This window comes from Sphaerodactylus townsendi, linkage group LG02, assembly GCF_021028975.2.
Source record: "Sphaerodactylus townsendi isolate TG3544 linkage group LG02, MPM_Stown_v2.3, whole genome shotgun sequence".
Taxonomy (NCBI): domain Eukaryota; kingdom Metazoa; phylum Chordata; class Lepidosauria; order Squamata; family Sphaerodactylidae; genus Sphaerodactylus; species Sphaerodactylus townsendi.
The window spans coordinates 115,937,054-115,951,412 of NC_059426.1; the positions used below are offsets into that span (position 1 = coordinate 115,937,054).

The window sequence follows — 14,359 nt, forward strand, 5'->3', positions numbered from 1 at the left end:
TGCTCTTAGCCAAAGTAACCTGCTGGAAGCAACGGAAGAAGCTATGGCTCTAGCTGAGAAGTTTAGGTTGTCGAGGGTGGTGTCAGCATAGAAGGCACCAGCCATGAGTACTCTGCTGACGCCTTCGACCAGTCTCTCTTCTTTAGGGGGGATGAGCTCTAAGAGTTTCTTGGCCCAAACTATGGAAGGCCTTGATACTATGGAGGCAGTGGCTGCTGATTTAATGCTCATTGCCATAGCCTTGTGGGCTCTCTTCAAAACAGCTTGGTCCTTCTGTCTACAGTGTCCTTACTCTGCCCTTGACCATCCTTGGTAAGTAAGCCTGGGGACTGTAGAGTCGCTACAGAAGTGTCAATGAGTGGGACCTGAAGCATTTCATTGGTATATTCGGGGAGAGCAGAGTCTGCAGAGCAAATTGGGTACTACTTATTAGCAGCTCACTCTTTAGTGAGCTGATCTTCAAACAGTTCTAGGAAGGGGAAAACCTTTTTTGGCTGGTGGGATGATGGGAAATATTCTGCATCCCCTTTATGCCTGGATCTGCACTTGGGTTTTACATCTCCAGATGTAAGGCTGCTATAAATTTGGACAAAAAGTACTGGTAATCATTAGGGTTGAAAAGTGACGCTTGTTCCTGGACAGCTATGTCCTCAGGAGCATCCTCCCCAGAAGAAGGTGGCTCTACTTCCCCTTGTACCAAATCCGAGTCTGAGGACTCTAGGAGTGTATAGTCAGGACTCATCTTGGGTTTCTTAAGTGCTGCCTTGATCTTCCAAGGAGTGTGGGCTCATTTACTATCCTTAGGGGGAGGGGTGGGAGTCTTACCCAGGTTATCCAGGGAGGGAGTTGGCACCCCAATGCCTGAGATGGTCCCTTAACATGTTCACCATATCTTCCTTCATGGCTGCCCTCTTAGCAGAATAAGATTCTTTAATAAACTTTAACATTTCAGCTTTAAATGAGGGATTATCACCCATCTGTTTGGGTTCCGCTGAAGCTTGGTGAACGTCAGGAGCTGATTCCAGGCCAGCGTTGAACTGGAGAAGGGCTCCAGAGCGCGCTAGGTCTTCCTCTTCTAAAGCGCGCCTCCCTCCCTGCAATGGCCATTTTAGGCACGACTGCGATTTTTGTGCCGAAGACCCTGTTGCCGGAGTGTGCCTCATGGCAAGACTCTGGTGCGGGGGAGGGAGCAGGTCACCCAGTCTGGGGACATACCTTGCCTCGCCGGCGAAGAGCTACGATCGATCCGCGCATCCTCTTCTAAGGACAGGAAGACCTTTCCCTTGTGGAGCATTGTAGCTGCAATTCGTCCCCCTTATCTGCCTTTGTTCTCCAGGGAACAAAAGGCAGCAGCCAGCAAGGATGCCCAAAAAAGGGGGCCCTCATTAATGCTACGGCCCAAAGGGCTGTAGTCTTCTCTTTAAATTAGCAGGCACCGAAGGTTAGCAAAGTAAAGAAAGAAGACTTTAAGATCAGAAAAAGGCAAGACAGTTTCTAACAATGTCTGCTCGTCCCTGAGGCAGGAAGAAAACTGGAGGACAAAGGGGACAAAGACCAACGGTCAAGAAGATGGAAATCAATCTATTTTTTCTCTCCCTCCCTGATTGGTGGATGAAGAATCACCCAGATATCCTCTTGCTCAATGGAGAACAGGTCATGCAAGCTCTGAACTCTGCACTGAATTACTGATGGGCAAGATGAGGGGCGACAGTGCAACAAATAGGTTGTAACAGCAGTTAGTGGGATGTGGTTTTATTTAACTCATTAAGAAATAGCACAGTAGCATTTCTGAAAGCAAAGCAACGGATTCTGCTATTTTAACAGCTGTAGCCGAGTCTTTTCTACAGCAGAAATCATCCCTCCACTGAGTGAGTGAGGCACCATTAAAAAGAAAATCTGAATGTCAAATTCTATAAATATTGACAGTTACAATCATTTGTTTACACTCATTAAAAATAGATGTTCTTCTCTATACAATCCACAGTTACACAGAGGAAATGTTGTCCTCAGTCACTGGCAAAGAGAGAAACTGGTTACCTTTCTCTGGGAGTACTTTTCATAGTTATATTGCCAAGATTCAGGGAGTACAGAGAAATTTAGTAGTAAAATGTAACATTTATTCAAACGTTCTGTAGAAACATTTCCACTGCCTTTTTGTTAAGCTAAATAGACCTAAATAGGGCATTTCTGAAATCAGTATTGAAAGGGAAACCATGTACCACAAAACCAAACCTGCACTGCTGCACTGAGGAGTGGGAGAGCTGTTGTAGACAAAGCAGAAAGTTTGTCACAAAAGCTTCATTGCATTTCCAAGTCTCATTTATGACACTATTTTACCAGTTGCATCCAACAACCACTAGCCCATCATTATTAGTGCATTTATTATATCACTGAAGTGACCCAGTAGGCCATAGTGTAATGCTTTTCTATAGAATGAAATTAAGATTAGGGCATCAGTTACAAAAGGGATTGTGCTCTGAAACCGCACAAGAAAAATATAGCTTAGTAAAAACCACAAGCATTTTGCATCATTTCAAGGCACAGCACAGTGCAAGCAAATGATGATTTGCAGCTTTAAAATATTCAGCCCATTTTCTCTCTGGTTTGACAGGGATGCTAATTCACTCGTTACAGCCCTACTTGCAATAAGTGTTTGCAAAGGAATAAACTGAAATAACCCAGGATTGGGGGTGGGGGGGGGGGAGACTGCAGAGCACATGGACAAAATTCTCTCATGTACAATAGCGCTCTATGGTGGGCTACATTTATAAAGCAGTGCACACACAAAACAGTGGTCTGTGAGGTTTCTATATAAATTAAATTGGTAGTTTGGGTACAGTTGAAAGGTTTGTTACAGACAGCACTATCATCATTGTGAAGAAATGAAAATGAGATGAAGCCTCTGTCAGTCATGGGAAAGCACTAAGATTTGAAGGATTACCACTATGAAGCTGCAAAATGACTTAGTTCAAAATAACCAAAAGTGGTGCATCAGGGAAGACCTAGAAAACACAAAAGAAAAAACCCTTTAAATTCTAAGGAGGTTCTGTGAATCAGAACATAACAGGTACACAGATGTTACACTGCATAATACATACATAAAAACAGCAATAGTTTCCAGAAATCTCCTGACCTTCATCTTTCACCAAAGCATCACCCACTTCACCAGCGATCAGGAAACAGTGTCCTAAGGAGACATTCTCAATCTTCAGGAGCAATCACAAGTCATACAAAGTCCCTAACTGCTTATGATTGGCAACTAAACTGGGAATTTGCTAGATCAAATCAGCACATTTAAATATTTAAGGTTCTAGCATGTACATAATGACAAAATGAGGAACAAAAAGTCATCAGAAGAATTCAGTCCAGTCTTGAAGGTGCGATGTTGAATTCATCTTTCAAGTTAAAAGTTAATATCAAAAGAGATGAAACGGCGTCCTCAGAGCAGATAGTCAGGAAAAGCCTTCTCCCCAAACCATTCAGGAGGCTCTGGCAATAGCAACCTGCAGTGTGCTTGCCCTTTTAATGACTCTGCTTTCAAAAAAAGCCTCAATGTGTACCAATCCACTGCGACTGCTGTGACTTCAGCCATTCACTCCGATCAAGGAATGCCAAAATGCTGGCATCTAGAAACACTGACAGACTTTTCCCACCAACAGTCACTGTTGCTCCCAGAGAGTTAATTCAAACTTTATTTACAAAAAGACACTTAAATTAGTTACTTCATGCCATGCGTCCATACAGAAACGGTTCAAGGATTATATGGAGAAATGCACAAAATAAAAAGAGAATCCACTGGAGAGCTTCAAAGAGTTAATAGCTAGGAAACATAGGACAACTTTACAAATAAAAACAAGTTATGAGAAACTGGGCTGACCCAGAGGATGTTTGTTTACAGGCCTGTACACTAAAACTAATACACAGACAAGTTTTCTACAGTTAAGAGATGCTCACAAAGAAGCAAAATATGTACAAAGACTTGTGCCACAATGACTTGGATCTTCCTCCAAGATCCACGATATTATACACATAAACCAGTTTGTATACATGAGGCCTACATGAGGCCACTTTAGCTATGAAGACTTCTAGTTTAGTAAACTAAGGCTGAACAGCTCTGCAACAGCCGTGCTCGCACACCCTTTCACTTGCGGCTGCTTTTTATTCTCTCCAGTCTTTTTTTCAGGTCATCAATATTGGATGCTGTGGAGGAAGAAGTGGTAGTTCCAGAAGAGTGGGTCTGATTGGAGTCCATATCAATGTGCTGGTATTGTTCTCGTGACTCACGGAGCTGCGAAAGCTTACTGTGGAGCATATCTGTGGAGGATGCAACTGTAGGAACCGATGGCTTGGAGAGCTGGGAAGTCAGGGGTGGTCTGTCTTCCTGCTGGGAATGGAGACACAATAACGAAAACTCATTCAAATGCAACAGTTATGCAAAACCAGGGAGGCTTCTGCTGCAACATGGGTTTCTTTTTCAAGGTTGGACTGATCCTTTTTAAGTATCACGAAATACAAACTGAATTTCACATTCCTATATTTATTATGACTTATGGCAAGGACGTAGGTAAGGGGGGGGGGGTTCTCGGGTTCAACCCCCCCATTACATGACCGAAGCTCCATCCCCCATTTGTGGGGTTTTTGTATTTTTTTTAGTGGTTTTTAGTTTTGGCCTGCAGGGGGCACTGATTTTAGGCTAGCAGCACCACAATTTCAAGGATTTGTTGGGAGACTCTCCTGATGATATCACCCAGGTTTGGTGAGGTTTGGTTCAGGGGGTCCAAGGTTATGTACTCCCAAAGGGGGTGCCCCATCCCCCATTGTTTCCAATGGGAGCTAATATGAGATGGGGGCTACACATTTGAGGGTCCATAACTTCGGCTCCTATGAACCAAACTTCTCCAAACCTGGGTGGTATCACCAGGAGAGTCTCCTACTGATACCACCCAGGTTTTGTGAAGTTTGGTCAAGGGTGCCCAAAGCTATGAACTCCCAAAGGGGGTGCCCTCATCCCGCATTGTTTCCAATGGGAGCTAATAGGAGATGAGGGCTACACATTTTATGGTCCATAACTTTGGCCCCCATGAACCAAACTTCACCAAACCTGGGTGGTATAAGCAGGAGGGTGTCCGGAAGATACCCTGAAATTTTGGTGCTGCTAGCTTAACAATTGCACCCCTGACAGCAGGCACCCCCCAAATTTCCCCAGATTCTCCTTTTAAATCCACCCCCTTCGGCATGGATTTAAAGGGAGAATCTGAGGACCCCAGTTTAAACATTGAAAGTGATGCTGTTTCGGGGTGGGGGATAATCCACCCTCAAAATAGCATCACTTTCAATGTTGTTTTAAGTGGGGACCCTAGATTCTCCCTTTAAGGTGGATTTAAAAGGAGAATCTGGGCTCTCTAGTTTAAACACCATTGAAAGTGATGCTGTTTGGGGTGGATTCCAGCATCACAGCAGCTGCCCATGGGGGGGGGGGCAGGGGTGCAAAACTCAGATTTTGCACCGGGCTCCATTTTTCCTAGCTACGCCTCTGCCTGGAGTGGAGGGCAGAAGGAACTGCTGGCTGGGAGTTCAGCCAGTGGGGGTGGAGGCGGGGAGTCTGCTGCCCCTGGCCTCGGAAAGCTGATTTTATAAGCACTGAGGCTAGGGGGCGGGGCTTGGGTAGGCGTGGCCACACCCCCAGGGTGGGTGGGGGCGTGGCCCTGCCCTGTACCCCCCCATAAAAAAATCTATACCTATGTCCCTGACTTGGCAACCCTGTAGGATTTTCAAGGTATGAGACCTTGGGAGATTTGCCATTGCCTGCCTCTGTGTCATGACTCTGGTATTCCTTGGAGATCTTCCATCCAAATACTAGTCAGGGTGAGAGGGTGTTTCTGGCCCAAGGTCACCCAGCAAACTTCTATGGCACGACTGGGGATCTGAACCTGGGTTTCCCCAGTCCTAAGCTGACATTTTAATCATTACACCATGCTGGTTCTCATCCCAGTACTTATAATATAATTCAAATTATGGAATAGTCAACTTGCTTGATACTCGTTCACAAATTGTTTTTTGTTTTAGTCCACAATTGTTTTTTCATCCCATACAACCTGCAACCATGTCCAATGAGAGAAGTCTGTTTGTACAAGCATATGATTAATAGCCTATGTATGCTAAACAGAATCTGAACAAAGACTGCAGTTGCGATACACTTCGTGCCTTTGATCCTACTGCGACGGTCACAAAACTTGCACTTCTCAGCTGACAATATCTTACTAAATGAATCAAACATACTCAACAAACATGTAATTCATTCAAAAAGTACTAAAATAATCAAGAAACAACAGCTTTCTCGATGTTTCTACTTTCACATGTTAAATACTCAATGGTGACTGCATCATGAAACCTTAGATTAAAAAGCATTCAGAGCCTGAGCTAAGGGAACAAACTACTCTTGCAGCAAGGCCAGAGTACAGTCACTGGGTACCAGGGACCAATTCCCCTGTAGGCAGACTTTCAGTGCAGCATCTCCCTTAGAACAGCTTGCAGCAGCTTTGCTCTTAAGGCCTATCCCATTACCACCAACATGTGTTTGCATTTATTTACTAACTTCAGACAGATGGAAGATCTGATTTTTTTGGCCACTGTACACACTTTGCCCATTACTCCCTCCTGTTCTAGAACAGAACAGTACTCTGAAAACCCTCATGTACAAATGAAACAATCAACGATTGTATTTATTATGGATGTCATGTGAACCACCCTGAGTCCCTTGAGAGATGGTGGGATGTAAGTGTAACAATAAACAAACAAACAGCAGTACAGGAGCCTAAGACAAGAAGCTTGACACAATTCAGTCACTAGTAGGAGACAATCATCCCACGGGCCCCTTCCCTCAAGTGCCAATTTATGGGATGTTTAGATACAGGGAAAGTAGTAAGAGTTACTGCAAGATCTGTGATCATCGACTGAGGCTCATGGGTTTCATAGAAGTAGAAATCAGCAAGCAAAAGTTAGCTAAATAGGAATGTTACAGGGGAAGCATGAAAAGCACCAGTTCAAGTCATAGGTCACTTGTGTTTCCTCCTTTCCCACTTCTTTGTAACATCAGAAGTGGCTTTCAGTCTAGCAAAAGCAAGTAGCCTAAAAGCAAGAGTAAAGGTCTCTATACCAACAGCAAACATGCCAGGAGGAAACAGTAGCCAGCACAGAACGGTTGGAGAGCCCACTGAAATGCTGTCACACTTGTAATACCTTTGCATTGTCAAGGCCACATCGTTGCCTGAGGATTTTTAGCCTTTCTAGGTAGACAGAAGGCCCCACCTCTTCACCATTTGAATTTCCTATTGATGAAGATACTGTATTGGTGGGAGCAGGGATACACGTTACCTCCATCTGTGGAGAAACCCCTGGAAAAAAGAAAATACAATAGCTTTAATCTAAGCAGACACCAAAGTGTTTCTTCAGGTCTGTACTGACACTGTCTTATTAACACGGGGACCACCGCTGAGTGACTCTTCCCACACTAATGATAGTAGCTCCAAACCAGGTGAGATGAATGGCTTCTTCTCCTACTTGCAATGTTTTATTTTCAGGAAGACATATGGCAGGGACACTTCCCACATATCCTGTGGTTTCTGACATTATGCTAGCAGTGATTCCCATGCCACCTGGGGTAATGCCAGAACAAATCCTTGTTAGCAGAAAGGTCTTTACACAAGTTTGTATTTAAGAACAGTTACATGTCTACTACTGTAGACATGTAGAACTGCAGCAATTCTGACTGTTTTCAGCTGCTGCACTTTTGGAGTCTACTTGCTTTCAATAGAAAGTTTTCATGAAGAGTTAATGAGAACTATTTCATATATTATATAGAAATAGTGAAAGAAAGCACCAACGACCTATTATTTAACGTTGTGTTTTCCTTGCTTCCCTGTAATTAGGATTCCCAACAGGCCTTGAGAGATATCTTGTGCTCTTGTAGAAACTAAATGTGTGGAAATAGGCAGCTGAAGCTTGCCATGATATGGGGGTAAATAACATCACCTGGAAAGTAACTACAGCTGTAAAATTTCTGGTAATTTTAAAAGTCAGGGTAAAAAACAATTATTAAAAAAAGATTTTTTGTGGGGGAAGAACTGAAATATATGTAACACTTAATGTTGTATCAAATCTAAATTTTGTACTAGTTTAACATAATTAAAGGATTATTCATAACTGGCATATAAAACTGCACACTTTTGGCATATTTATGGAATTTCTTGAAAAAAGAGTTACAATCTGCTGTACCCTATGTTACCATGGCACATTTTTGTCATCTGAGAGAGGTAGGAAAAACAAAAGTTGAAGGCAGAAAGCAAAGTCTGTAGTAAACAAAACAAAGTTGTATTTCAATAGAAACGATCATAGGGTAACAAAAAGTATGATTACTGGCACATTTGGAAATCATTAAACTTCCTAATACTAAAAGACTGTACTTTTTAATAATGTATTATCATTAAATACATTAATTGCCACAATTTACATTTAACCATACATGTGCATAGAATATATGCACTGTATGCATAGGAACAGCAGTCAAATATGAGGATACCCAAATCCAGAGGCTGGAATGGACAAGACCTGAAAACCTGAAAAGTGGCGAAAGTTTGCAGAAAAATCTGAAATTTTAAGAATACATTGGGAGATTTAAAAAACCCAAAAATGATAAAAGGAGTCTGCAGCTTTAAGCAAGAGATTCCCCTCAGTGGCCATTGCTAGGCAACCACAGATTCCAGGCTTGGTTCTGACAGTAAAAGGAAGGAACAGGGTACTTTCCAGGCCTATTTTAGCCACACTGGTGTCAAACCTGGCTACGGTTGCCAGCGCCAGGTTGAGACATTCCTGGAGATTTTGGGGTCAAGTCTGAGGAGAACAGAGTCTGAGAGAGAAGGTATGGGGGTTTTCCCAGGCAAAGGCTGTTTGGGGAGAGTGAAAGGAAAACCTGAAGGCAGAAGGTGAGATAAAGTTAGGGGGACTGTTGTGTGGGATGGAGATAGGGTTGCCTACTCCAGGTTAGAAAATTCCTGGAGCTTAGGAGGTGAAATCTGGGAAGGTTGGGGTTTGAGGAGGGGAGGGATTCCAGATGGGCATAATGGCATAGATTCCATCCCAAGGTTCCATCCCCAAATCTCCAGGAATTTCCCAACTTGGAGTGGTAATCTCTAAGGGAGAACTGATCTCTGTAATTCATAGATCTATTCCGATTCCTGGAAGATTGCCATACTCCACCTGGAGATTGGCAACCCTAGAAGAAGATAAGGAAGCAGAAGAGGAAAGGCTTTGGGGGCTTTCAGGAAAGGGAAAGAATAAATAGTGGAGGAGGAAGAAATTAAATGCCTCTTGTAAGCCCTTATGGGATCCTGCTTGTATATTCTAATAGTCAACTTGACTAAATCTTTGGACACAACTGCAGAGACTGGAGCTGTAAATGGACAAAACAGACCTTTATATAAACAAGAAAAAATCTCTAAGTTTGCAGAAATATTTGAAATCTAAAAATAAATGGCAAGTGAGTGGGCACAGCCCTTCTCAGTGACCTTCTAGCATTTGAGGGACCACCCCTCCTCCTCGTTATTATTTATTACATTTGATAAACCGCTCACCCCCAAAGGGCTCTGAGTGGTATACAAGGGCCACATAGCTCGATAAAACAATAAATTATAAATAACAACTATAATATTAAATCCTTAAAATAACAAAGCAGAATCATAGAACCTTAGCTTAAAAAAATTATATATTAGCGGCGTCCAGTCCCAAGGCTGGCGGGGGAGGGACCGCACTGCCGAAGATGGAACTACAATGCCAGCAGTGCTGGAGATGGCAATAATAACACGGTATAGGGCATCAGAGGGGAGCGTGAGAACTAAGCTCTCTCTATCCAGATAGCTAAAATTAAATAACGTGTGTAAGAGTATAAGGTGTATCAGCTTGAAGTTTTCTCTCAAGTACTGGGTATATTTGTAATTTTGCTTGCACAAAACTACACCATTTATAACTTTTAAATCCTATTATGTCAAACACTACAATTTTATATGCTAAGTTACAAATGATGCATTTCATGTTGTTAAAGCAGCAAAATTAGTTTAGTTTTGATAAAGGTAGCAAGCACTGCATGTATTTAAATTTTCCCCCAAATCCTGTCTTCCTCCTTCCCAATTTAAAATCCCTGTTTTTTTCCTCTGGCTTCAAAATTTCTGGAAAGTTTACATCTGTAGTTAGAGGAAGAGAATGGTCCATTGGATACTCACTGTGAAGGGCCCTTCTCCTGGTAGGCTAGGAGGTCATCTTGTATGAGTGTTTCCATACTCTTCTCTTAGGGAGGCAGGAACTAAAATTTCTTCACTTCCTGTCCCAGGTTCCAACTCCATTTTGACTCCAGTAATCAGACTCACAGAGCCATTAACTAGCAAACAACAACAAAAAACACCTGTGGAACAGGAAGTAACATGGAACAATATAATGTATAATATCTAACATGTCAACAAGAAAATAGTGAAGACTGAAAGTTTTAAGAGCAAGAACTGTGTCCTGAGGATGACGAGGAGAAGACCAAGATGGCCTCCTAGCCTACCAGGAGAAGGGCCCTTCACAGTGAGTATCCAATGGACCATTCTCCTGAAGGCAGAGGCCATCTTGTGAGGGACCTCCCAGAGCAGTATCCCAAATTAGGTGGGATCATCATCAGTCTCCCAGAACGTGCTCCAAGACCCTTTTACCAAAAGCTGTTTTGGCAGCAGCCCAGGAATGTAACCTGTAATTTCTGGTAAAGGATGAAGTAGAGGACCAGATCGCTGTCCTGCAAATCTCTTCTACTGACACATGCTTCCTGAGTGCCGCGTTAGTGGCTGAGCTGCAGATGGAATATGCTGTAATACCCGCCATGATACCTGCTGGAACTGGAAGATTTGAGCTTTATGCACCTCTATAATGCAGGCTTTCAAGGTAGAACTAATGGCCGCCTTGGACATCTGATATCCTATGTTCGGGGATGTTGCATTTATGAACAGTCTTTCCGTTTTACGTATTTCCTCAGTTCTGATGATGAAAGCCTTGAGTGCCCGACGGATGTCCAAGTTGTGCCAGAGTCTTTCTCTGAGGGGGGATGGCTGAGGGCAGAAGTTGGGAATGATGATCTCCTGTCGTAGGTGGAAAGACGATGAGACCTGAGGTTTGAAGGTTGGGTCTGTAAGCAGTACCACCCCATCTTGAGGGAAAATGCAAAAATTGAAATTAAGGACTGAGTGTAATCTCCATGAGGGGAATTGGTGTATCTGGGGAGATTGCATTTGGCTGATGCCCTTAAGGATCCATGTGATGTCTGGATGCCTGGAGGCTCGTATTCCCTGGAACAGGGGCCAGATGGTGGTGAGTGCAGCAATCTGTTGTTTGAGGGTGGAGCAGCGGAGTCCCACTTCTAGACCTTCCTGTAAGAACTCCAAGATCGTTGGAATGGAAAGAGACTGAGGCTTGTGCTTCTTCCCCTATACCAGCGCATGAAGGCCTTCCAGGAATAACTGTAAATTCTGGTTGTTGCCTGATGTCTAGATGCAAAGAGTGTCATGGTGACTCTGTCTGAATAGCCCTAAGCTGTTAACCTGCTCCGCTCAAACGCCCGGCGGTCAAGTGGAACCACTCTGGGTTCTGGGGCTAAAATGGCCCCTGAATCAGCAGGTCTGGAATCAGTGGTAGTGTGAGAGCTGGACCTGTTGCAAGTTCTTGAATGACAGAACCACAGACATCTGGCCAGTGAGGCATCACCAGGATCATTTTCACCCTTAAAAGGAATGGAGGAACCACATAGAGCAGTGCCAGAGGCCAGGTGGCATTGAGGGTGTCCACGGCATACGCCCTATGGTGGTAGTACCTTATCATAAAGGTCGGTAGTTGTGCATTCTTGTCCGTCGTGAAGAGATCTATCTCTGGTAATTCGAACCTGTTGATTATCATTTGGAAGACCTCCTGGTTTAATGACCAATTGGACTCCAGGACAGTCTGTCTGCTCAGCCAGTCCGCCATGATATTCAACTAGCCCTGAATGTGGTCTGCCTGAATGGACAGGAAATGTTTTTCTGCCCAGGAAAGGATTGTATACACTTCTTGGTGCAACTGGGAGAATCTGGACTCTTCCTCCCAGTTGTTGAGATAGATCTTGGCTGAGATGTTGTCCGTGCGTTTGAGAATGAGCTGGCAAACTATCTGACCTTTGAAATGTTGAAGTGCTAGGACGTTAGTGCAAGTTTCCAAGTTGTTGATTGGAAGAGTAGCTTCTTGTTTGGACCACTTGCCTTAGATAAATTGGATGTCAAGGGTGGCTCCGCACCTGCATACTCGCTTCTGTAAAGATGTGGATGAGTTCCAGAAACAGATAAGTTTTTCCTTACACCAGGTTCTCTCAGGATATCCACCATCGAATGCTGGCCTTCAGGGATGCTGGAACTGATATCACCTGGTCTCTCTTCTCCATAATTTTGGACCGGTATGGTCGCAAGAAATTTTGAAAATGTCTGGCATGCAGGTGACTCCACTGAACCATGTCCATGGCTGCAATGAACTGTCCCAAGAGGCTGGCATGTCTCAGTAGAGAGGAGTATTTGGAAGAGATTATAGCTGATATGTTCCTCTGGATGCCTAGAATCTTTTCCCTTTATAGAAATATGGAATTTTTGGAGATTGCAATCACTAGGTGCTCCATCTTTTGGGCCAGAACCACGGAGCTCTTCTCTTGATTCACAAAGAAGCCATGCTGTTGTAGGACCTGTAGAATGTGGTTCACATCAAGAATGAGACCATATGAGGATATCATCCAGGTAGGGATGGACGTATATTCCCTGTTGGCGAAGTAGAGTGAAAGATGCTGGAAGCACCTTTGAAAAGACTCTTGGTGCTGTAGCTAGGCCGAACGAAAGCACCCATAATTGGAAGTGATAGAGGCTTATTGCGAATTGGAGATAACGTCTGTTGGAAGGATGAATGGGAATATGGAGGTACACCTCTGTTAGGGTCCAGCAAGGTCAGGAAGTTCCCTGGTCTGAGGGATTCTGGATAGTGCACAGAATCTCCATTGAAAACGCCATAGTTGGATGAATTTGTTGACATATTTCAAGTTGCAAAAATTGCCACAGCAACTAAAGGAGTCCCATTGTCTCCAGGGAGTACGAGGACCATCCCTAGGTGCTCTGAGTAGTGTCCTTTGAGATCAGAAGGTAGTTCTACCGAAGGGAAGGATGTTGGTCTCTTGGATTTAACGAAACAGGGCATGGATTTTTTTGTTTTTTGGATTCTACTAGAACCTGATCTAGGTTATTTCCAAACAGCAAGCCCCCCTGGAACGGGTAACTGGCCACTACCACCTTGGAATGGGGATCAGTCTGCCAAGCTCAAAGCCAGGTATTACGCCAAGCTACTATTGTAGATACCATGGCCTGGGCTGTTAATAGGAGGGCATCAAAAGTGGAATCGGCTAGGAAGGATACCCCAGTCAGGATTCATTATATTTTTTCCCTAACTTCCTGTTCCTTGGGGGGAATCATGTCCAACATGCGTGTGATCCAGAAAATCACTGCCCTAGCCACCGTGGCAGATGGAGCTAAGGCTGTCATGGCTGTGGACAGCCATTCATGCGTCCTCCTAAGTGTGGCATTGTACCATTTATCCGACAAATCCTTAATGGTTCCATCCCCATTCTTGGACACCAACCTCCCGGTCTGCAGGGCTGCTACTGGCGCATCTACTAAGGACACCTGCAGCATTGTGCTGACATAATCAGGTACTACGTAAAGCTTCCAGGTGTTAGATGGCAAACCTTTGCTGGTAGCAGATTGAAGCCATTCCCTCTGAATGCACCGTTCAAAGAATTCAGGTAGGGGAAAGTATTGGGGCTTGTCCTCACTATGGGGGGAAAATGTATTCCCTTTGGGACATCCCTTGATGGGTTTGGAAGGGGGGGCAATAGTCCTCTACCAGTGAGCAGCAGTGCGTGTAGTGGTTAAGAGCACTCTAATCTGGAGGTGTACTCTAATCTGGGTTTGATTCCCCACTCTGCCACTTGAACTATGGAGGCTTATCTGGGTATTTCAGATTAGCTTGTGCACCCCAACACACGACAGCTGGGTGGCCTTGGGCTAGTCACAGTTCTTCTGAGCTCTCACAGGGTGTTTGTTGTGGGGAAGGGAAAGGAGATTGTCAGCCCCTTTGAGTCACCTTACAGGAGAGAAAGGGGGATATAAATCCAACTCTTCTTCCTTCCTTCCTTCTTCCCTCTTCATCATGTAAATCCAAAACAGCTATTGTTTTATATATCAAAAAGGACAGATCTTCAAACTTAAAAAACCTG

At 43.9% G+C, this 14,359-nt stretch overlaps 1 protein-coding gene across 10 annotated transcripts in view; it reads right to left on the reverse strand.

The window, feature by feature from the left end:
- Positions 1-1,736: 1,736 nt before the first annotated feature.
- The window catches only part of CKAP5 (cytoskeleton associated protein 5), a 90,148-nt gene continuing 77,525 nt past the window's right edge, over positions 1,737-14,359 (reverse strand). For 7 of the 10 annotated variants that reach the window (XM_048483824.1, XM_048483823.1, XM_048483822.1 and 4 more), the window contains 2 exons: positions 7,240-7,394; positions 1,737-4,384 (listed from right to left, as the gene is read on the reverse strand). In XM_048483824.1, the coding sequence (XP_048339781.1) occupies positions 4,142-4,384; positions 7,240-7,394 (398 nt within the window). In that variant the 3' untranslated portion in view covers positions 1,737-4,141. The remainder of the gene's footprint in view (positions 4,385-7,239; positions 7,395-14,359) is intronic. The other 3 variants (XR_007243480.1, XM_048483821.1, XM_048483825.1) reach the window with 3 other exon arrangements.